This window comes from Podarcis cretensis, assembly GCF_951804945.1.
Source record: "Podarcis cretensis genome assembly, chromosome: 2".
In the NCBI taxonomy this organism is placed as follows: Eukaryota; Metazoa; Chordata; class Lepidosauria; order Squamata; family Lacertidae; genus Podarcis; species Podarcis cretensis.
This window is the reverse complement of record NC_137171.1, coordinates 20,800,489-20,825,015: the sequence shown is the minus strand read 5'-3', so window position 1 is coordinate 20,825,015 and position 24,527 is coordinate 20,800,489. Positions and strand designations below refer to the sequence as shown.

The window sequence follows — 24,527 nt, the reverse complement described above, 5'->3', positions numbered from 1 at the left end:
AAGCAAGTTAGTTTTATTGCGGCAAAAGCCAGCGACACAGAACACCACAAGACCAAACAAGCTGAAACCCTTCATCTCTCCACTGCAGCAGTAGAGTATGGGTCTTTCCCCCAAATGTGCAAAGACATCCCAGCTGCAAGGAGCTGAGCAAGCAGGACCAGTGAAGCACAGAATGAGGGGAAAGCAACAAGACCTGTACTGTACTCTTTCTTTTGTCTTATTTGGGGCCTCAATCAATGGCACAGTTAGCCCCAAAGCGTAGGTTTTTAGATGGACATCATTACTGAAGCACGCATGCACTCATTCGTAATTTTGGAGACAGGATACCCAAAGACATAAAAAGCATAAATAATCCTACCATAAACACATAACTGTGCTTTGCGTAAGAAGGCATGGTTATTCATCACATGAGAATACTGAAATAGCTGGTGGCTACGGGGTTATTATTTTTTTTGCAAAGAAGAAGAGCTCATGTGTTCTCCAGAACAGCCATAGTTCCTTTTCCTATGACCTCAACCCAGGGAGATTTCAGCTACACAGAAGTTCCTCGTAGCAGGCTGCAAATTACTTATTCATCACAGCAGACAGAACTCAGCCCAAGTTCTGTCTGCTTTTGTAGGCTACGTTAAAGGTCAGTATGGCAATATATTGACACAGTTGAGATAATACAAGGGTAAGGAAACTGCAGCTGCAGTGCGAATTAGAAAAATCCCTGCCACACCCTAAAAAGGTTCTGGACAGAACAAAAATGATCCACTGCCAAGAACCAAAGGCCAGTTAAAAACCAGGAGCAGGTAAGGGTATGATAGAAGTCTAAGGTTATAGAGTGATTTGGCTTCCAGAGAAATCAAAGAGGCATCAGGAAGATTTAAATACGTAATTACAAATGCAAGGAAATTTCTTTTTGAAGCTTGCCATCTATCCACAATGCAGACAAATGCAAAATCAGGATGGAGATAGCACATAAATAAGCCAGAACACATGGGAGAAACAATGTCTTTATTTTCCAAATAATGAATTACTGGCTAAAAAAACAAAGTCCCCACAATTTTCCATCCCGTTGTGGTTTCCAAAACAACTATGCTCACTTGATTAAACAGACAGTCTTTCCAAGGGGGGAAAAGGGAGCATCCTAAAGTATATAGCAGTCTACTTATTAGGTGAGGTGTCGGGGGGAAATGCTGCAGGGTCCAGAAGTCTTGAAGATTGAATCTGGGAGAAGCAAAAGTTCAGAGGTCCTTGCTCAGGCCTATGAAAGGGACTAAGAAAATTTGCAGGAATACAATAACAGTCGAGTATCACAAGATGCCCACTAGATCGTGAAGTATAGCATGAAAGCTAATGCAACTTTTGAAGTAGGAATGGAGTATTGAATGAGGCACAGAAGATGGGAACTTTGAGGGAAACATCCCATTAGGGGATTGGAGGGTGGGGAGAGATAAGGCAACGTGTGAATCCTTGGGAGGGCGGCATATGTGTTCAAGAAAGGGAACAGAAGAGGAGACATTCACCCAACGCCTGTTCTACAGGCATATATAATGGTCAGTTGCACCCCCAGAAAAGGAGACAGAAATATCCCAGGGGTTCTGTGATTGCTGCTGCAGTAACCAGATGTGATAAGATGAGATGCGGCTACATAACCTCGTAGCCACTGCGGATTCCTTTCATGAGACAACAAGCAAAAATGATGCCCAGGAGCTGAGGAAAGAAGTTACAAGAAAATTGTATCAGCTGTGAGGTGTAATTTGCAAGTAAGTGAATGTTTCACTACACAGTGGCCCTACAAGGAATAGAGGCCATGCAACCACTTCTCCCATCCTTTCGTAGGGTGTGTGTGTGTGTGCAGGAAATTTCTCCTGCTCAGCTCTTTGAAATGCACCACCAAATTTGCTTAACTTTTACATGCAGAGCCGTTATTTGCTTACTTTCTGCATGCAAAGCAGATACTCCCCTACTGAGCTACAGTCCTTTAGGTCTCCACTTCAGGTGACTGTTTAGGCAGTCATAACTTTGGGGGCAAGGGGAACTGGCAGCAAGGCAATCCCTCTACAGTCCAAACAGCTCAAGCCTGCAATGGCCTCCTTCGGTATGCACATGCCACAGGAACCAGTTATATAGCTCACAAGCTACTTCTGTTTACTCAGGTAGCCCATTTCCCCGTAACAATCCCCATGCCCCGAGCTCTGCACTAGACTGCCAAATGAAGGGCACAATCCACCATGGTTGTAATGACACCAAGCAGTACCGGTATCTCTCCGGTGCTTGCAATTTGCATTAGTGAATCAAACGTGGGCCAACACATTTCTACCGCCCACAGTATAGACTTGACAAGCTGGGGGAATATTCTGAGCTGGAGCGAAGTGGCATGGAAGAGCTCTGCAGAACACCAATAGCATTACTTCGCAGCTTAACACTACACACTAGTCTGCTAGTCAGCAGTACAGATGGGACACAGGATACAACGCAACACTCTGTGTACATCAGATGCACATTGGATTACTGAATCATAAGTTCTACATGGACCTATGGTGCCAAGTTCAAGTATCTTCTCCTTTTGTTTGGATGACAGGGGGAGCAGTTTCTAAACATTTTAAGATTGTGAACAAAACTCTGGAGAAATTGGTGGGCAACGCTTGGGTGAAGTCCCAAAAGCAGGCTTGCCCAGAAGCCAAAAGTTGGGTTTCAGAGTCCTGCAGATTCCATTGCTGCTAATTAAAGATACTAAAATCCAGGATGATGGAAATATTTAACCCAGATCACTTATCCGGGTTGAAAGATTCAGATGTTAATGTCAAAACTTCTTTTTTAAAAAAGAAAAGCACTGAATACAGACAGAACTGTAGTTTGCCCCAGTGTAACATCATCATGGTGCAGATGTGCGTGCATGTGCACCCAGCCACCCACCTACAGTTCCCCATAATCTATTATAATTCTTGGTACCTCAAAGAAGGCAATGCCCAATGCCACTCCAGCCACAATGATGATGTGTTTTCTCAACCAGGCTTCTATTTTTGTTACACAGCCCTGCAGGGAGAGAGGAAACAAGGTTTTATAGCTTCCGCCAGAACCCTCATGCTAGGAACAAAGCTCTCCTTTCCCAGCACTCATCCATCCATACCTCCTGGTTGATTTTTTCTACGGTTGGATTCTGTTTGCAATCGGTGTCATTGTGTTTGCAGCAGGATGAAGGTATATTTGAGGGCGTAGTTCCGTTAAACCAATCCGTGTAATTGGAGGCTCCACAACAGCTATACTACAATTGGAGAGAGATGAGGGTGGGGGAGAGAGATCAGTATCTTCCAGGCCAACAGGGATTGTTAACTCCCAGAACAGAGAACATTTCCTTAACATACCCAAGTATTCTGCATGGTAATCCATCCATCACTCCCATTTTGCAAATAGGGAACAGAGGGCAACTGTAGTGATCTGCACAAAATTACCCGTTGAATCACTGAATCCAGGTTCAAGTCCAACAGCCTTTAATAACATAGTAAGAGCCTTCCTGGATCAAGCCAAAGCCTACTACTATCACTGTGGCCAATCAGATACCCATAGGAAGCAGGCAAGCAGTCTCTTCCCACTTGCGATTCCCAAAAACTGATATTCAGAGGCATGCAGAGTATGTATTTTTTGTCCACCCTGAATATTCCAATGATCAGCTCCATTTGATGTCTTGAGTTCTAATGTTATGAGACAGAAAAGCTTCTCCATTCTTTTTCTCCACACCAGGCATCAACGTACACATGCCCCCTCCTCAGTTGCCTTTTCTCAAAACTGAAAACCACCACATGTCATAACCATTCACCGTAGGCGAATTGCGCCACTGCCTTGATAATTTTGGTTGCCCTTTTCTAAAACATTTCTTTGTTATTTCGCCATCTCATCTGCACCGATGGCAGCTTCAATTTCGTCAAAAATCGGTACAGGGGCTGCACCGTCATTCATCTTGATAGAGTCTAATTTCTTCTGGTCGTCCATTCTGCTTTGCGCCCATACTCTATATCAATTATGTAGACTGTCAAGCATGAAAATAGCATACTGTTGAAGAACAACTATCTCCACCAGGTTCCCTTTCACCATCTTTGTACTATACCCCTCATTTTCGGGAAGTTCCTTTTTTTAAATTCAAAGGTGACTTCTATTGGTCTTTGTTGGCAATTGTCCATTTACATATACCAATCAATGTAAGTTTATTGTTTTAGCCAAAGGCCATAACAAATCTGCAGCAACAGTACCAATAAAACAATACGGATCATACAGCCAACATTAACAGAGAAGTTACCAGAGATACCAAATCCAACTTGATTTCAAATTAAACCTCTGAATCACCAATTTATAGTGATTTAATCTAACTCCTTTTTCATTGTTATTGTTATTTTGCAGTGTTACAAAGCTGTTATTGCTTTACTTGGCAAAACTATTATAATACTGAGGGCACTTTCAGAAGGAGTCTGTGATATGACATGGGGATCTGCCAAGAAGTGAAGAATCCCACTGGGTACACCTTGGCCCTTGATAATGTTCAAAGTTACCCTTCAAATTATGGGTGAGGTTTTGTTCCCTGCTCTTAGCAGAAGATGCCATCAGAAAACAAGGACGATCCCCTGTCAGCATTGCCTCCCCAACGATTAGATCTAGGAAGCAGGCCTTCTATGTTACACTCACCTTCTTCTGCATGTCATCCAACAAATTCTTAACTTCTTCATTATTTTTGTAGACTGCTATTTCTGCCCTGATTTCTTTGTCAATCACTGTTTTGATCTGGAAGAGGAAGCAAGCAGAAAAGGAAAGGGAAGAATTAAAAAGGACATCTGATGAGGGTGACTAAGCCTCCTTAAGATTTAGCCAAGACCAAAATCATAGGTAAATTAAGAATGTCTGCGGAAGTTCCTCCCCTTGTGAGAACATGAGAAACTTCTGGATGAATTCTCTAGTGATGGTCTTCAATCTCAGGGTCAATCCAGTGATTAAAAAAAAAAAGAGTTTCTCTTTAGATATTCCCTCTGCCTATCTCTCTCTAGGGCAGGTGTGGCCAACATACAACCTCTAGTTGTTGCTGGGACTCCCAACTCTCATCAACCTCATCCAGGAGGGCCAAAGACAGAAGCGAGGGATGTTATAGCTAAAAATCACCTGGTGACCAAACAAACTGGCTAAGATGTGTAAGAATGTGTCAAATAAATGTTGGGAATGCAAACATACTAAAGGGTCATTTTTTCATATGTGGTGGACATGTATAAAACGCTAAAGGCTTTTGGGAAATGATACATAATGAATTGAAGAAAATAATTCAAGTTGGTTATTCCCAAAAGCCCCGAGGGATAATAGGGATGGAGGTCCCCAAAAGGATGGTTCAACAGCAGCAGCAGCCAGAATCCTGTACACGCAGAAATGGAAAGGAGGAAAGGTACTAACCAAAGAGGAATGACTTCAAAAGTTTAATGAACTATGTGGAAATTGTGAAATAGCAGATCAAAGTGACAAACTGTTTGTGGAAGAGTGGAGACCCTCTGAAGAACTGCTACAGTCAAATTAAAACATGGGCGGCGGGGGGGAAACATGGCGCTGAGCTCAGAGCTGCGCTCAGAGCGCTCTGTGAAGGTGGCGGTGCTGCTGGCCTTCGCTTCAGGGCTGCTGGTGGGCTGGCAGGCAAACAGGGCACGGAGGCGCTACCTCGACTGGCAGAAGAAGTGGCTGCTGGACCAGCTGGCAGCCACGCAGAAGAAGCTAGACCTGGCGTAAGCCTGCCAGGAGCAAATGGAAGCAAGAGGAAGCCTTTGCATCAAATCTGACATTTAACAGACATTAAGAAAACACACACGTACAATAATAATGCTTCTATTATTTCATTCAATAAGACTGATACCTGAAGAAGCTCAACATGTATGGAAGAACATCATCAAAACAAACGCTGAAATTTTGTGGTCTGCTTTGATGGGGTCAACTTCTTGTGCCATGTTTGGAAGAAGTGATTTGTTTCATTGTCTGACGCTTGAACTATGATGACTGAATATTGATAACAAGTGTCTGCATGTGACTAAATAAACTTTCTTTTAACAAGCTATTCTAGTTTTTAAAAAAGTGGGCAGGTTTGAATTACGAGCAGCGGAAAGAAAACAATGACAAGTGAAATAGAGGATATTTGTATCAAATACAAATATGTTATATAAAGCAGTAGATAAAGGGTGGGAATAAAAACATCATGGAGGTAAGGCTGGGAAGTCAAAAATTTTATTTTTTAAAAAAAGGTTATTTATGTATGCCACTACAGCGGCCTGTGTTTTGTTAGCCCAAAAATGGAAAACGAGCGAGGTCCCAACCAAAGAAGAATGGCAACTTAAACTGATGGTAGATGCGCAGCTTGCAGATCTAACATATAGAATAAGAGAACAAGAAGAAAATACATTTAAAGAAGACTGGAAAATGTTTTTTGAATATATGGGGGAAATTGTGTACACTTGAAAACGCTGGCCACGTTAAAATAAATTCAACAGTGTAAATAAGTTTTGATGGAAGTAATAATGAAAAACTGAATGGTTTAGTTTATATAAAACAGGCAGGGGTTTATGCTAAGCAAAATGAACTATGGAAAGAGAAGGAACGTCACTGATATTTTAAGGTTGTCTAAATGAATATTCTAAATTGTAAAACAGAAAATTGAATAAAAAATTTAAAAAGTCAAAATTTAAAGTAAAACATATTGAAATTTAAGTAAATTTGTAAAACCTCTGAAATCAATAAAAAATATGGAAGAAAAAACCTCTGGAGACCCCCATGCTGACTACCACTGCTCCAGGGGGTTGTAGCAAACATCTGGAGAGAACAGCAGAACCACCCTTTACCCAAAACCACGGAACCCAGAGGCATCTCTTACCTCATCTTTGTAGATGTAGCCAGCAATGGCAGCTGCAATCTCCACCAGGAAGATCAGTGTCAGCAGCACAGCAAACTATTGAAGGAAATGCAGTTGTTAATAATATCTATGAAGTGCTTGTTGATCCCAGCCTCACTGCCACCCTTCATTTTGGGCTTAGCAATAAGAGAAAATAGTCTGCCTTCACCCTTATTCATATGAATCTCACCACCTTCTGACAGCAAAGACTGTGTCCACTTAAGAAGCAGCCCTACCTCTGAAAAGGAGAGCTTTGCCTAAATAACTCTCCCGCTATGATGTCTGCAGTGGCCTAGCCAGCCAGAGGAGACAGAACCCATTCTTATTCAAAGCCTATCAAATCTGTTCTGTGAAGCCAGTGATTTGCCCCATCCTGACTCCCAATATGCAAAATGGGAAATAATGACAACAGGCTAGAACAGTAGTTGCCAACGTGGTGCCCCCCAACTCCCAATGTCCCTGATCACCCATTGGCCATGCTTACTGAGGCTAGGTCTGAGCGACAGCTGGCTGTCAACATTGTGATAGATCACCAGCTAAACACTGCAATATATTGAAGTATCACAATGTCTTAAATAAGGATGAAGTCTGTAGAGGCATTGGCTGGCTTCATTGTTTTTTCTGCTTTGTGATTTTTGCATGGTGTGCACACACCCCATGTTTCGTGATATATTGCCAGGTCAAAAATTATGAAACCGTTATCACGTGGATGGCAGCCATAGCACAACATCTGGAGAGCAACATATTGACTACCCCTGGGCAAGATGGTTTTGAGACCTGCAAGGTTAACAACACAGGTCTTAGATCAGCAGTAAGATGAAGCGTAACTTATGTACTTGGCAAGCACGTCTTATTCCAGGCATAGGCAACCTTCGGCCCTCCAGATGTCTTGGCCTACAACTCCCATGATCCCTAGCTAACAAGACCAGTCCTCAGGGATGATGGGAATTGTAGTCCAAAATATCTAGAGGGCCAAAGGTTGCCTATACCTGGTTTATTCGCTATCCTTACTGCCTTCCATTTCTCAAGCTCTAGAAAGGGTGGGGTGCCAAAGGCTCAGGTGCCTGGATAAGAGGGAACTTTAGAGGCTGCAGTCCCGACTACTAAGCTATATTAGCACCCTCCAGCCAGTCAGATCTAAGAGTTCAGCTTTCCACCCTGCGATTCCAATGCCTAGCTCCCCTTCATTCTCCTCACCGTGGTGACCATGCAGTAGTTCTCCTTTAACGCTCCGCAGCAGCCAAAGAAAGAGATGAAGAAGACTATAACTCCAACAGCCAGGATGACAATGGGAGGGCCTGAAGCAGAGGCGCTGGTCATCACCAGGGTGTGTTTGAGTTCAATCTGTACATAAATGCCCAAGGCGATCAGAGCAATGCCGCAGAGCTGTGTGGAAGAGAAACCAACCATTAGTGGTGGAATTGTCGATGCATAACCAACAGAAGAACTGCACCACTGGAGTCGGGCAGAATATTGCATCAAGATTCATAATTACCCCCCCCAAAAAAAGGGGGGGGAGGAATAATAGCTAATAAGAACTTTATTATTTATTCTGTTTATTTTATTTACATATTATTTATAACCTGCCCATCTGGCTGGGTTGCCCCAGCAACTCTGGGCGGCTTCCAACACATATAATGAAATCAAAGTACAAAAAACTTTACAGGTATTGTTTACTACAAGAAACTAGAACAGAGTTAACATTTGCTTTTCATTTTGAAGTAAAACTTGCACTGCCAGCTGCTCTGCAGTGTGAAAACACCATTGATTTGACCTTAAGGTGTGCATCGTGGTTTCAAATAAAAAGGAAGATGTCAAGACAATACTTCAGCAAAGCTTCGTAATAAGCAACAAGGGGGTAACAGTCTGTTAACAATTGAAGCTGGGCTCAAATACACGATCCATGCAGTGTTAGAAACCGGGATAAAAAAGCTAGGAGCCAAATGGCTCCTGGGATCTGGGTTGTGAGCGCCAAAACAGAATGTCTAGTCACCATTTTGGGGAGGGGGGTCGGCAACACTTTATTTTGATAACCCTGAACCAATACGCAATTCATATAAGTGACACATTGTTAATATGACATTTTTAACATACATTGTTAAAACTGTTAATACTGTTTAATTTGGTGTCTGCAAAAAAATTAATACCATACTTCAGTATTCAAAACACTCTACTGTTTGTTGTTAAACTCCTTAACATATTGCCTATCCTTAACATACACTTTGAGGCTTCAAAGCACATACATTTCAGTAATCCTTGAGTGTCAGCCAGGCGCAAAAAATGGCAGCCACTTTTTTTAGGCGTCCGCAAATGGATTCGCCTGGTGCCCTGCTAATTTTGAACCCTACTGTATCCATGTTTAAATGCAGGTTCCACCAAGTGTTTCTGCCAGCATTAAGGCATCTGAATTAGAAGGGGTGGAAAGTGCTATTAGGTGTTAAAGGACTCATATTGCATCCTCATTGTCTTGTCCCACCATCTACCATGTATTCAGAGGGTGAAAGTCTGCAGCAGGGAGCTTGCCGTTCTCTGCTCCCCACACAGTTTAGAAGGCTGTGTGCCTGAAGTTCTAAACTCAGCAGGGAGCCAAGTAAGAGCGGGTCTCCCCCAGCACATAAATGGGGCTCAAAGGCATGGGGGTGGGGTGGGGTGGGGTTGCAGGTCCAGGCTCCTGGGACTATGACAGAAGGGGATGGGGATAGCAAATATGCCTCTGCACTGCTCTCCCCTTACATCAGAGATGGGGAACCTGCAGCCCTCCAGATGTTGTTGGACTCCAATACCCATCAGTCCCAGCCAGCATGGCCAGTGATCACAGGTGTATAACATCTGGAGGGCATTACAAGTTTCCTATCCCTGCCTCACATGGTTCTAAGCGTGGAGGCCCTTAATACTGAATAGGGGTCTGAAATGGGGATGAATTCAGCTCCTAGAGCAGGCTTCCTCAACCTCGGCCCTCCAGATGTTTTTGGCCTACAACTCCCATGATCCCTAGCTAGCAGGACCAGTGGTTAGGGATGATGGGAACTGTAGTACCAAAACAGCTGGAGGGCCGAGGTTGAGGAAGCCTGTCTTAGAGTTTTAATACTATTGAAGGCATACCTTCCCAACATTCACAGGTAAAAGCGACACATTTGTGTTCTTAAAAACACCTCCATTTCCACAACAAGGCTGACAGTCTGCCTTCCCCTAATCCAAACAGGCTGATTATAAAAGGCTTCTCCACCCCAGATGCTGTGTACGCTTATTCTGCGATATCCTGTCCTTGTGGCTTTCATGACCAAGCCATTTCTTTCTTTCTTTCAAAAAAGATAACTCATTAAGTAACATTTACTCTCAGGGTCTGTGAATATGGAGGAATGAGAAGGGAAGGAACACATTGGTATGTTGCAACTGGATGCAGTTTGGGCCTGGTCACATGCTTTTTAAACATGCCCTGCTTGCTTGCTCTTTTACTTGAAATATATACTAGCAGAGTGCAGTTATGATAATAGGGTCACCATAATTAACAGTCCAGAACAAACCAAAGCTGCTGTTTGTTTGTTTGTTTGTTTGTTTGTTTTAAAAAAGACAGGGTAGGGATTATAGGGAGAGAAGTTCAATAAAAAACGATTAAGTTGTTTATGTATGTAATGACAGAAGCTAGGATTCTTTATGCATAAAAATGGAAAGATGGGAGAATTTCCCACCAAATAAGAACGGATAAGTGATGAACTATGGGGAATTGATTTATGGAAGAACAGAAGCCTTTTTTGGACTATGTAAAGAACTATTCTAGCATGTTAAATTCGTGAGCAGGATGTGAACTATGAGCAAAAGAAGGAATTGGAGATTATTGTATTATTGTTATGATATAAGAGAGAGAAGACAGGGTGTGCAGCAAATAAAATAAAATAAATAAATAAATAAAATAACACCATGGAAAATGGGGTGGGAAGTCAACAAAACAAAAGAAAAACCTATTATGTATTGGAATGTTTATGTGAAACTTTATGAAAATTCAACGAAATATATCAGTTTAAAAATGGCAGGGTGTGTTAATACTTTGGCAGTGATACCATGTGCAGTAGCATCAAATTGCCACCCACAAGTTACTGTAGACTTGGCAGCAGGTCACATACGAGAGAGAGAGAGAGAGAGGGGGGGGGGGAGAGGTACCAAGAGAGTCAGAGTAAACAGAGACCATTATAAGCAAGATCAGATGAAGGCACCCAGCTCAGGACTGAGTCAGCACAGCTGTAGGGTCAAATTCCCACCCAGTTCCCAAATAGTTTCTGTGTTTCCTGGAGCTGATATTTACCTTGCCCTATCACAGCAGGGTGGATCCACCTAAGGCAAAGAGGCCCAAGCCCAGTTTCCAGATTACCCACAGCAAGCTTTGAACTTGCAGGCAGATCAGCAGAGATCCATGACCACCATCACTCGCCAGGGGAAAAACTCTGGGGGCAAGTTGTGGATATTCCCACTGGCTCAATATGAGGGCAAAGATGGGCTAACTCTGATCTGAGGTGGGTATGTATGTGGATGGATGGAGGGGTGTTCACAAAAGAGCACTAAAGAACGCAGAAACTGTTGGGAGGCACTAAAAACAGGGCGATGCCCATTTGTCTTGCAGGAGTGGTTCAGCCACACATGCAATTTCCCCCTTTCCTTCCTGAAGACAAACTGCCAGTGTCAAAAGAAAATGGTTTTTATTATATGCCTCATTGCAACAAGCGTGAGGGGTGCACATGGTTCAAAAGCTTTCAGTGAGTTTCCTTTCCCCCCCCCCCTCCGTGTGTGAGAATAAGCTTTAGGGTGTCTCCAGAAATCCCTCCTGCGACTTCACTTGCTCTCTGCAGCTGGGCTGTTCTGTATAACCTCCACGCGATTCCTGTGCCAAATCCCACTCAAAGTGCTATGGCAAACAGGCCACAGTGCAGGCAGTACAGCAATTGTTCACAAAATCAGGAAGGGTTACGCTAAGACTAAGCAGTCTCATTAGTTGCTATCTCTTCTGTCACACCGTTTCCTGTTCATGTTACAGAAGGAAGATGCCGCCTGGACTCAACAATAGGACATTTTATGCTGGAAACCTTTTCTGGAGCAGCAGTCACCACAGAAAGCAGGAATTACTGGCTTTCTGCCCCCAAGACACACCCTCCAGGCTAATATCTTTGTTCCTTCATAAGTCTCTTCCAGCAGATCCAAGGGACATCTGGCTGCTGTTTACATTAGACCAAAGCAAACCATCCCATCAACTCCAATGATCGTATGCCGACTCGGGTTAATGTTTTATGGGGAAAGCATGCTTTCCCAAGGCACAGGAAGTGGAAACGCGAAAGGCAGCTAAGTGCACCGTAGGCCAACAACACCAGCAACAAAAAACCCCAGTCTAAGCCAATTTCTGCAAGTAGTCCTAGTCCAAACACACATTTCCCCACCTCATCCTTCCTGAACCATATGGTAACTCCAAGCATAATAGTTTTTATAACATGGGGGTGTTTTCACAAGCAGTGCCAAGTCAGTTCCCTCCATTTCTCACATTGGTAATAGGAAGAAAGCAAGGTCTTGTGGCATCTTTAAATAAGCTTTTGTGGTTTGCAGCCTACTATGCCGGATGCATGAAGAGTTGTCCTGAACTGGTGAGGTATATTCATCTCTCTCTCACTCACATACAGAAGAAGAAATGTTTACAAAAATTAGGGCACAAAGTCCAGCAATTCAGAGATCAGGTGTACAGAGACAGGTGTAAATGAGACCCAATCAAGGTGGGTGTGGGTGGCCCACTTTTCATTGGTGAAGAATTGGTAAGGCGAGATGAATAAACTTAAATATATAGGGTCCCTTCAGGCTTTCACTGCTTTGTGAGAGGGATTGAAGTGCATGTTGGCACATTAAAGTGCTCTGTCGCCCTAGTGCAACAAATATACTGTAATAAAAAAAAACCCAGACATTTTGCAATTTGGAAAGCCACGTTGAAATGCATTTAAAAGTATGTGATGAATGAATGACTAACAGGGTAAAATGAAAGGAGAACCACGGACACTGCCTGAGCTTCTTGAAGGGATAGAAATGCAATTGCTTAACAAAATAAATAGCCTGAGGATAAGACTTCTGGGTGTGGCAAATAAGGCTCCACCGAACAAAACATCATGACACAATGAGGTGGTTAATCCTTAAGGTTCCCCAGGACTCTAGCTGAGCTGGCTATCATAGGTACACTTCTGCCATTGAAGAGAGGAGACATGTATAAAACAATCTTGACTGCTTTAGTACTTAAGGCACAGCAGCAGCTAGACCAAATATGAAAGAGGTGCCTATAAAAAGAGCACATACAAAAGGTCCCCCCTCTGAACCCAGGAAATGCTTCACACTGCTGTTCCATTACCCAAGTAGGGCGAAGCCACAGTTTCTGCCACTTCCTGGCTTGTATCATAACACTGATCGCACCAAGTGGCATCCTAACAATAGCAAGCTGACACACTTTTTTATTTGGTACGTTTAAACAGGCAACATCCTATATTTTCATATGGTTTCTACATGCAAAACAGAAAACTTGAGAAAAGCTCAGTTCTTTCAGCTCTAGTTGAATAGTGGGATCCTAATGAATACTAATCACATAACATTTTGAAAGACCTAAAATATAGTACGAGTTTGGAGTTCGTATGTATACTTTATAGTTCTCAAAGCATGGGATTCAGATTCCGAAAAACTTGGTGGAAAAGATAAGCCACAAGATATACTGCCTGAGACTAATGGAAACACACATTTAGAACTTAGAATTAGTGGGGTTTTTGAAATTCAAGTTTTGGTGTGTATACTAGGAACAAATCATTTCAGATTCTAGGGTCCAGGATGGAGCTTGGATTCTAGATCCTTTATCTTCAGCAGAGTTACATGTAACCACCACTCCTCCTCAGAGGATGTATTTACCATTCTGATCACTTTAACAGGGAAATCAAACATGTTGCTAACTCGCCCATCTTTATGACTGGCAAAAACAAACACTGGCTTGGTTTGCACGTCACACTTAGCCAAACCACAGCTGAACTCAGATGCATGGGCACCTACAGAGTAGACTGTAGCTGCTTCACTTCTGCCCAAGTCAAAATCTTGCTGCTGTACCACACTAAGCTAAGCTGTGGTTCGAATGAATGTGTTGTCTGAACTCAGGTTCATGACTTAAGCGCTCTCCAGACTAACCACGATTTGTAACAATAGGTTACAGCTCATGGTTTCTGAGGTGAGCTAAACCACAAGCCCAGGCAAGATGCTAAGCCAAACCATGGTTTAAGCTCATTGTGACACAGCAGCAAAAAGACAGCGGAGCAACGTACCTGCAGCATAACCTCCCAGAGCCCACAGACTTGCATGTTCATGCCAAGTCATGGTTCACCTTAGCATGTGTGAACCTGGTCAGTGTGACACAAAGAAAGGTAAAAATGTGAGCATAGCTAGTCAATCTTTTTCCAACACTAAAGCGATGTGACTTTTAAAAAGTTGGTTCTTCTCTTCCCAGCATAATAACACCCCATCAGGTTCGCTGTTTTGACTACAGATATTAATGTGATTAGCCTGATAGCAGCAACAGGATGCACCTGGCAAGGAACGCTTTGACCCCTGTGTAACAAGACAGGTGTAAAACATTCTTGTTTACTGAATAATCCCAAAAGATCCCAGGTTGAGAGGGAGTAACAACGGGAGCCCTTTGAGTCAATTCAATCCCTTCAGTGGGTGGCAGTTGTGCCCACCCCCATGCCCAGTTGCTGCCCAGAAGCAAAAGAGAAAGAGGTGAGGATCCTATGCAATAAGACTTGACTATTTTGTGGGACATTTTCTTTGTCAATCGACGTAGGCAAGTTAAGTAGGCAAATATAGCTGGGTGAATGCATCCTTCAGTTTAGCTATATTCATGTGATATGATATCATGTGACACACAGAGACAGACAGACAGACCCCACTAGAGATCAGGTCAAGATGCCAGAAATCTTAGGCTTCAGTTTCCATCATAGCTAAAGAACTAAGAGATTGAAACTGAAATTGTTCTTGCCTTGCCACCCCAAGCAAATAATTCTTAAAAGTGGCCACCCGCCAGAAATAACTGCTTATCATGATTCTAAACCAGGGATGGAAAGCCAGTGGTCCTCCAGGTGTGATCCAACTCTCGTCAGCCTCATCTGCCATGGCCAATGTCAAGCAGAATGGGAGTCAGAAGGCAGGATTCAACCAACGAATCTCATTGATGGAAGCCCTGTGGGGCTTCTCCTTCTCTCCTTATGCAGCTCCCAAAATTGGCTCAGGGTGGGCGGTTTGGGAAAGCCCCTGGAACAGTTCACAGAGAGAGGAGAGGGCTCTGTGTGTGTGTGTGTGTGTGTGTGTGTGTGTGTGTTCCATCAAGCAAGCCAAAATACTTACCTTGATGGAACAATAATCTAAGTGAGATGCTGAATTCTTCCCATAGCCCAGCAACCTGAAGGAACCACAGATACGATACGATACGATATCTTAATTGTCATTGTCCTTTGCGGAACAATGAAATTGAAAAACTACATAAAAACTACATAAAACTACCACGAAACTACATAAAACTACATAAAAACTACATAAAACATTCAAAAACCCCTAAAAACTCTAAGACCCCATTTTAAAATACACTATACTACAGAGACCCCTTATGCTGCGTTTAGAACCAGAATTGCATTAGCGTAGAAACTGTTTTTCAGGTGGCTAGTCCTGGCCTTTATAACCCTATAACCTTCTTCCAGAAGGCAGAAGCTGAAAGAGATCATTTCCGGGGTGCGCACTATCCTGCGATATCTCTGCCGCTTTCTTATGGCACCTGGCAGCATAGATTTGATCTAAGGTGGGAAGAGTGCACCCAATAATTCTCTCTGCAGTCTTTACAACCCTGGATAGCATTGTTTTTTCCCTGGCCGTGCAGCTCCCAAACCACACGCACAGACCATAAGTTAGTACGCTCTCCACAGTGCAATGGTAGAATGCCATCAACAGGTCCTTTGAGAGATTGTTTTTCCGGAGGATTCTCAGAAAATATAACCTCTGCTGTGCTCTCTTCACCAGGTCTTTGCTGTTCTCTCCCCAGGTTAGGTCGTCTCTCAACTCCATTCCCAGAAAACGAAACACTGAGACCTGTTCCACGCACTTCCCCTCAATAATAAGTGGCTGAATATTCAATTTACATTTTCTAAAATCCACAATGATCTCTTTTGTTTTCTTTAAGTTAAGCAGTAAGTTGTTTTTCCTGCACCACTCCCCCAACTTCTCAACTTCCTTCCTTTAGGCGGTCTCCCCCTCTCCAGCCATAATTAAACCAACCACCGTTGTATCATCTGCGAACCAGATTCCCACTCCTGCTGCAAATCATCTCCTCCAATCTCTTCTCACTCTTTTCACCCCACTCATCCATTCAGCCTCTCTCAACCTTGGTTCCCCAGATGTTGTTGAACTACAACTCCCATCATTCCTAACAACTGGTCCTGCTAGCTAGGGATGATGGGAGTTGCAGTCCAACAACATCTGGGGACCCAAGGTTGAGAAAGGCTGCTCCATGACAAGGGAGAAACAATCAAGAGAAAGAGGAGAAAAATATTTCCCTTGTATGCTGAACCCATCAAAGGGCATCACTAAAAATTCTGTCCATGATTCCTGACACCCAAGCCAAGCCTCTTCCAATTCCACTGGAAGTGTTCCATCCTCTGTTTTTAGGTTTATCCTCTCTCCTGGCTCCCATACTAAATTGATGGCAAGGATAGTTGTGGTTCCCTCCAGATGTTGCTGGACTACAGCTCCTTATTCTTCTAAACTGCATTGGGGCATTCTGTTGTGAGAAGCAGTTAATAAATTCAATAGACCTGACCACTGGTCATAATGGCTGGGGCTGATGAGAAGTGGAATATGGGGCTGATGATAAGTGGAATATGGAAGGCAGCAAGCTGACTACCCCTGACTCCATGCAACACAGGAATTTCATCAGAGACTGAGCAATAGCTGGTGTCTGTAAGGAGCAGTGAGATGTGCTGTTGAGCAACAGGAAGGCCGTTTCCACAAAATTCATGTGGGTGGGTGATTCATCCTGCATCATTAAAAGTGCATTAAGACCCTGACCTCACCTTCCAGAGTACAGAAGGCATCGCAAAGGAACCCTGTCTGCTTTGTTCCACCACCAGAAGCTGCTGTTCACTATATGTAGATATGTCAGTCCCCACTAGTCCTAGACCACCATGACAACTGGCGTGGTACAAGCAAAGTCCTTCACCAACACAGCTCTAAGAGCAGAGATAATAAATTAATAATAATAAATAATAATAATAATAATAATAATAATAATAATAATAATAATAATTTATTATTTGTACCCTGCCAGCTTCTGAGGGTGATTGGCAGGGGGAGCAATGTTGAGTGTGTGATACCACGAGTGGCATCTACATCATGACTTCAGGAGGAGCTGGGGCAGAGCCAAATGCGGCAAGTGGGCGGCTCCTGCTGGTACCAACACCAGTGGGAAGCTGCTTCGACCCTCCTTCTCTTCCATGGCAGCAGCAGGAGGAAGAGGAGCCGCCACACTGCCCTTTTTGGACACTGGGGGGCCCTACCTCAAAAATTATTTAGGAGCCCCCAAAGGGCTCGGCCCCCAGGAGCTGACATCTCTGTTTAAGAGGCAGTAGGACTGAAATGATCCTTAAAGAAAGTTTGTTCTTTATTTTCTAATACACACCACATGCTGCATACCTTGCATTCCATATACTTTTTTTACAGGGAGTTGGACTAGATGACCCTTGGGTCCCTTCCAACACTATGATTCTATGAATGACAAGAACCCATTAACCTTTTTCCCTCCTAGAAAGTGCCAGATAACCAATGATAACCAGTGTACTTGTTTATTGAACTGCCCATTGGCATTAATTACATTTGCTACTAAGCAGTCACCGACTCGCATGCAAAACATCCCAGGGTCATGGAGCCACTGGCTGGATGCACCCTTGAAGGACAAATAGGAGAATTCTGGACAGTGATTTCCAGACTTCTTATTCCCAAGCAGGGAGGAGGATTAAGCAATCCTGAACATTCACATTCAATACTTATATTAGCCTTGTTCACTCATTTCTTGCACATACTAGCTCTGCTCTTTAACACACATGGAACACAGTTGTCTGAAAGGGAGTCCATAGTACTGCAAGCAGCTGATGTGAGTTAGGTTTGCCAAATCAATGGGTGTTCCAGTTGTGTGGAAGCAAGCTACTTGCTGGAAACCATGAGTGCCTGTAGACCTGAGTAACACATAAAGATCACTACTATTTTCTCAATCAATAGAAACATCAGTTTTGTCTATCAGACTACCAAACCATCCTGGAGAAGTCTTTAAGCAGAGGCTTGACAACCATATGTCAGGAGTGCTCTGATGGTGTTTCCTGCTTGGCAGGGGGTTGGACTCGATGGCCCTTGTGGTCTCTTCCAACTCTACGATTCTATTCTATGATTCTATTCTATTCTATTCTAAGTGAGATGGGGGGGGGAGACTAAAGCTCAGTGAAGCTCCCAGCTGTTTCTTTAGAAAGATTATCAGCATCTCTAAAGCTAAACTCCCAGGGTCTTTGAGAGGAAGCCAGGGCAGCTACTGGTTTGAGAAGACTAAGCCATGTAATTCAGATATGCCTCAGATTATATCATTTACAGGAAAGCCCGATAAAAATGTAACACAGACCAAGGAAGCCAAGTCAGACTCTTCAAGACACACTACCTCTCAAGTCTGGCAGAACTTGGAATGAAAGTTTGCTAGTGCTTACAGAAGCCCAAGGCTTTTGGCAACAAGTAGCCCCTACAAGGAGTATAGTCAAGCTGTTAAAAAAAAAAGTTAAAACAAAATGAACAGAATTTAAAATAGTCATGTGAAGGCTCTATAAGCCTGTTATCCAGCTTCTCTGCCAAATAGAAAATACCAGCAGTCAAGATACATAAATTTTGTTGTACGAACACCGCCTTCCCCCCAGTTTTGAGGAGTTCTTTTTCTTAAGTTGGCAAGAAGTAACTCCTACTCCTTGCAGTTTCAAGCACCAAGGCCCTCCAAATCAACTTACCCAGAAAATGAAGTTGAAGAAGAAAACCAGGAATTTAACACATTTCATACCACCATCGACCCCCATTTTGCGTATCTGTCCCTGCAAAGTTTAAAAAAGAAAGTCAGAACCAACAGACTTAGGCAGCATAAACGACACAGAAGGTACATATCAGAGAGGAGGAGGTGGGGATTATAAACACAAGGGAAGTTGGGGGGGGGGGCAGAGAAAAGCAGGAAGCTTGGAGGAGTCAGCCTTGAACAGGGTGCGTGGGAGAAGAAAGCGGATACGATCCCAGTCATTGTAAACACAACTCCCTCCAGGGAGGGAAAGTCCTTCACAAGTGCATCAGCCTAGAAATAGACTGTTAAAAGGAAGCAGGACTGTGCCCGGCCTTCCTTCTTTCTCTGCCCCAGTTCCCTCCACCCCATGGGCGTAGCCAGGATTTACGGGGGGGGGGGGGGAGGGAGGCAGGTAGCCAGGATTTTTTTTTGGGGGGGGGAGGCAGGACACCCACTTGTCATCAACCTTTGCCTAGTAGATTCGAAAGCTAAAATTACTTTCTCCTGACCCCACGCGCTCAGAAAAACCCGTCAAAAATCTTTCTACAATTTCCATAATAATAATAATAATAATTTTATTACTTATACCCCACCCATCTGGCTTGGTTTCCCCAGCCACTCTGGGCGGCTCCCAACAGAGTATTAAAAACACGATAAAACAGACATTAAAAACTCCCCTTCTACTTTTAGTTAAGCATTTTTATTTTTATTTTTTACTTGATTTAGGTGGGGGCAACTGCCCCCCCCCGAGTTCTTCTCCCCCTCAGCCAGTCACATGGCAACCTTCACAGCAGTACACACACAAGGCCAACTCTATACTCGTCGTTATGGCGAGGGGAAGGGGAAGAGGAAAGGGTCCCTTTCTTTAGGCGCTGTGCAGCAGCCCACCCTTCCCCTTAGCCGCAAAAAAACTTCGCAGTTTCCGCAACAGCTTCTGGGTTCGTCGAAGGCTGACGGCGGGCCAACGCTCCTCTCTCCCAACCTTCCCTTCCTCCCCAGGCAAAGCCAGATTTCAAGAGCCTTCAAGGCGTGGCGAGGGGAAGAAGGAAACTCCAGACCCGGAGGGGAGGGTTGCCATATTCCCAACAGTGACAGGAAAGTTTCTGAGCTTTTTTTTCGCTTTGGGGGCAAAGTTGTTGAGCTGCATTTTTTTTTTTTAAATAGCTCTGCCCAAAGTTGTCGAGCTTTTGGAAAGATCCCCAGAAGGCTGTTTTTGAGTAACCCTGAGGCGCCACCTCAGGGCCCTCACAAGTCCGCGAGTTTCTCCCTCTCCGCGTAAAAGCGCTTCCCGCCCGCAGAGCAAAGGCTCCACTCCCTCAGGTAAAAGAGAAACTTCTCGTCGTTTGCATGGGGGGTGGGGGGGTGGGAGGGGGTGTTGCTTCCCTTACCGTCCAACGACTTCCTCGTCCCCAAGGGCCGTCAAGCCAACAAACAGCAGCGCGCGCTTCCCAACTTGGCGGCAGTGAGCGGAGCGCCGCGTCGGCGGGGCGTCTTATACTGGCGGGACAACGCCTCTCGCGTCACTTCTCCAGAACTCGCCTCATTTCCCCCCCCCCTCCTCCTCCCAGCTGCTCGTCATGTGATGGAAACGGGGGAAAGTGTGAGCGGCGGAGGTGGGGGGGGGGCGCAGGGGAAGGGGCCGGGCTCAGCCACAAGCGGCTCAGTCGGAGTCAACAGGAAAGGAGGGACTCCGGGGGCCCCACAGGCAGCCGGCTGGGCGCGAGCGCGCACTTTCCCTTGCGCTTTTCACTTGTTGCTGCCACCCCCGCCCGCCTTAGCAGCCCCCCCCGAAAAAGTCCCCTGCTTTTCTCTCGGTAGGGGTGGGGTGGGGATGGGGGGGGTGCCGTCGTTTCTCTGTACACTCTGGACTTGGTGGGATTTTCTTCCCCCGGAGGAGGAGGTGTGCGTTTTATTTGTGGATTGGTGAGGTGTAGAATTTTAAGCATAACCTTGCTAGCATGAGAAATTAGTGCAATTGTGCGATAGTTGGAGCATTCTTTGGCACTGCCCTTCTTTGGGATTGGGATGTAGACTGATCTTCTCCAATCTTCTGGCCACTGCTGAGTTTTCCAAACTTGCTGGCATATTGAGTGTAGCACCTTAACAGCATCATCTTTTAAAATTTTAAATCCTTTTATTGAGGGTGAAAGAGGAGAGTGCAAAATATGGTCTGAAGCTCAACATCAAAAAAACGAAGATCATGGCTACTGGTCCCATCACCTCCTGGCAAATAGAAGGGGAAGAAATGGAGGCAGTGAGAGATTTTACTTTCTTGGGCTCCATGATCACTGCAGATGGTGACAGCAGCCACGAAATTAAAAGACGCCTGCTTCTTGGGAGAAGGGCAATGACAGGCCTAGACAGCATCTTGAGAAGTAGAGACATCACCTTGCCAACAAAGGTCCGTATAGTTAAAGCTATGGTTTTCCCAGTAGTGATGTATGGAAGTGAGAGCTGGACCATAAAGAAGGCTGATCGCCGAAGAATTGATGCTTTTGAATTATGGTGCTGGAGGAGACTCTTGAGAGTCCCATGGACTGCAAGAAGATCAAACCTCTCCATTCTGAAGGAGATCAGCCCTGAGTGCTCACTGGAAGGACAGATTGTGAAGCTGAGGCTCCAGTACTTTGGCCACCTCATGAGAAGAGAAGACTCCCTGGAGAAGACCCTGATGTTTGGAAAGATGGAGGGCACAAGGAGAAGGGGGCGACAGAGGACGAGATGGTTGGATAGTGTTTTCGGGGTTACCAGCATGAGTCTGACCAAGCTGCGGGGGGCAGTGGAGGACAGGAGTGCCTGGCGTTCTCTGGTCCATGGGGTCACGAAGAGTCGGACACGACTAAACGACTAAACAACAAACAACAGAGGTGGATAGAGGCTTCCCAAAGTTGCCCAAGGCGACAAACAAGCGACAAAACAACAAATTTAAATTTCTGTACTGAAAGGTCAAAAAGTACATCATTATATGCGCAGTGAACATAGTGAGACGTAAAGAAAAGAAAAGGAGAAAGAGAAACGGAACCCTTGTAGAAAGGAAAAATAAAGGGGGAAACCCCCCAAAATGTATACTTTACAAGGTTGTTACTGTATTTCACCCGACCTTAACCTATTACAGTATTTGTAAGAATGGATTCCAAATATACAATGGTACCTCGGGTTACATATGCTTTAGGTTACATACGCTTCAGGTTACAGACTCCGCTAACCCAGAAATAGTACCTTGGGTTAAGAACTTTGCTTCAGGATGAGAACAGAAATCATGCTCCGGCGGTGCGGTGGCAGCGGGAGGCCCCATTAGCTAAAGTGGTGCTTCAGGTTAAGAACAGTTTCAGGTTAAGAACGGACCTCCAGAACGAATTACTTAACCCGAGATACGACTGTAATTGAATTTGCCCATGGCAAGTCTGCGCTTATGCAAGTTGTTCATATGTTGCAAGTTTGTATAAGACTTCAATCCAATCGTAGAAGGGAGCCACGTTTTGATTTTTCCAGTTCCTCAGGATCAGTCTTTTTGCTGAGATAAGGGCACGGAGAGTCCACCTGTATTGTCCTTTTGTAAGGTTCCACGTGCTGGGTATATACGTAATTCGAGAGGATATTTTGCTCTGTAAATGTAAGGTTGTTCCACACAGTTCTGTTGATAGTTTCAGTTATCTTCTGCCAAAAATCTTTCAGTAGAGAAGCATTATCCCTACTGCATCTCCAACAGTGATAAAACTATTAAACTAAAGTTAAAACGGTCCCAGGCACAGACTGGGAACGATTCTCAGTTGGAAAGGCTTGTTGGAAGAGGAAGGTCTGCAGCAAGCGGATGTACGTGGGAAGGTGATTCCACAGGGCAGAGCAGGTGCCTCAAGGCTAAAAGCATTGTGCAAAATTGACCTTCCAGTAAGATAGTTTCTTCAGGAGGCCCTCACCTGTAGAGCACAGTGTTTGAGGGGGAATATAAGGGATGAGACAATCTTTCAGGTATCCTGGTCCCAAGCTGTATATATTATTGTTATTGTTATTATTATTATTTATTAATCAGTTCATTCTCTGTGCCACCCATCATCCAGGATCACAGGGCACTTTACGATATAAAAACATAAAAATACATGCTATAGTAAGAAAGAAAAGCAATACCCCCCACATACAGTTAAAAAGGACAAGATAATTTAATTAGCCAAAGGCCTGGGAAAAGAGAAATGCTTACGCCTGGCATCTAAAGATACAGTGGTACCTCGGGTTAAGAACTTAATTTGTTCTGGAGGTCCGTTCTTAACCTGAAACTGTTCTTAACCTGAGGTACCACTTTAGCTAATGGGGCCTCCCGCTGCGCAATTTCTGTTCTCATCCTGAAGCACAGTTCTTAACCCAAGGAACTATTTCTGGGTTAGCGGAGTCTGTAACCTGAAGCGTCTGTAACCCAAGGTACCACTTTATGTAATGAATGCGCCAGGCAAGCCTCCCTGGGGAGAGAGCATGCCACAAATAAGAGAGCCACCACAGAAAAGGCCCGTTCTTGTGTTGTCGCCCGCCGGACCTCTCACAGAGGAGACACACGAAGAAGGGCCTCAGGTGATGATTGCAGGGTCCAGGTCATTTCATATGGGGAGAGGCAGTCCTTGAGCTATCGTGTAATGGCACACTTGGGGGTCTCAAATTTCAGCAGCACCGTGTGACGCCAAAATTTGGCACTCCAGCCTTTTGCTTTTCATTCTACCTCATAGTTGTGCTGTCCCTGAAGCTCTGCACCCAATGTGGCCAAATGGTTGCACTCCTCTAAATCCAACTCCATATTGCGGTCCTGGGCCATTTAAGGCTTTATAGGTCAAAACCAGCACTATAGAGCTGCGCCCCCCCCCCCTTTAGACCAGGGCTTTCCTTTTTAAAATATTTTATTAATTATCCAAAAACAAAAAATAAAATAAAAACAATACATATTCAAACATAGAAAAAAATAGATTTGACTTCCCCCCTATTCCCTTCCCTGGTTCCATTGTTTATCATCATACCACATGTCCATTTTATATTATCAAATCATTAAAATGACTTATTGTCCAGTCACAATGTCTTTACAAGTATTTTTAAAATACTGCTAATGTACAGTGGTACCTTGGTTTGCAACCATTTTGGATTACAGTCATACCTCGGGTTGAATGTGCTTTGGGATGAGCGCGTTCGAGTTGCGCTCTGCGGCAACCCAGAAGTAACGGAGCACGTTACTTCCAGGTTTCACCGCTTGCACATGTGCACATGCTCAAAATGACGTCACACACATGCGCAGAAGCAGCAAAAAGTGACACGCGCGTGTGCAGACGTGCCATCGCTGGTTATGTTTGCTTCTAGATGCGAACGGGGCTCCTGGACGGATCCCGTTCGCATCTAGAGGTACCACTGTACAACCACGTCAAACCCAGAAGTGCGTATCCCTTTTTTTGGATTACAACCCTTTTTTTTGGATTACAACCGCCCCCCCCCCTTTTTTAGGCCCCATTGACGAAAGTGCGCCTTGGGTTACAACCTGTTTTGGTT

At 44.3% G+C, this 24,527-nt stretch overlaps 1 protein-coding gene across 1 annotated transcript; it reads right to left on the bottom strand.

The window, feature by feature from the left end:
* Positions 1-980: 980 nt before the first annotated feature.
* Positions 981-20,589, bottom strand: CD63 (CD63 molecule; the record flags this gene model as incomplete). The annotated part of the gene is given in 10 exon segments (XM_079965660.1): positions 981-1,698; positions 2,941-3,024; positions 3,119-3,253; positions 4,666-4,761; positions 6,875-6,949; positions 8,090-8,278; positions 18,970-19,050; positions 20,399-20,518; positions 20,520-20,567; positions 20,569-20,589. Coding segments are annotated over 10 exon segments (915 nt in total). The 3' UTR covers positions 981-1,632.
* Between the last annotated feature and the right edge of the window lie 3,938 nt (positions 20,590-24,527).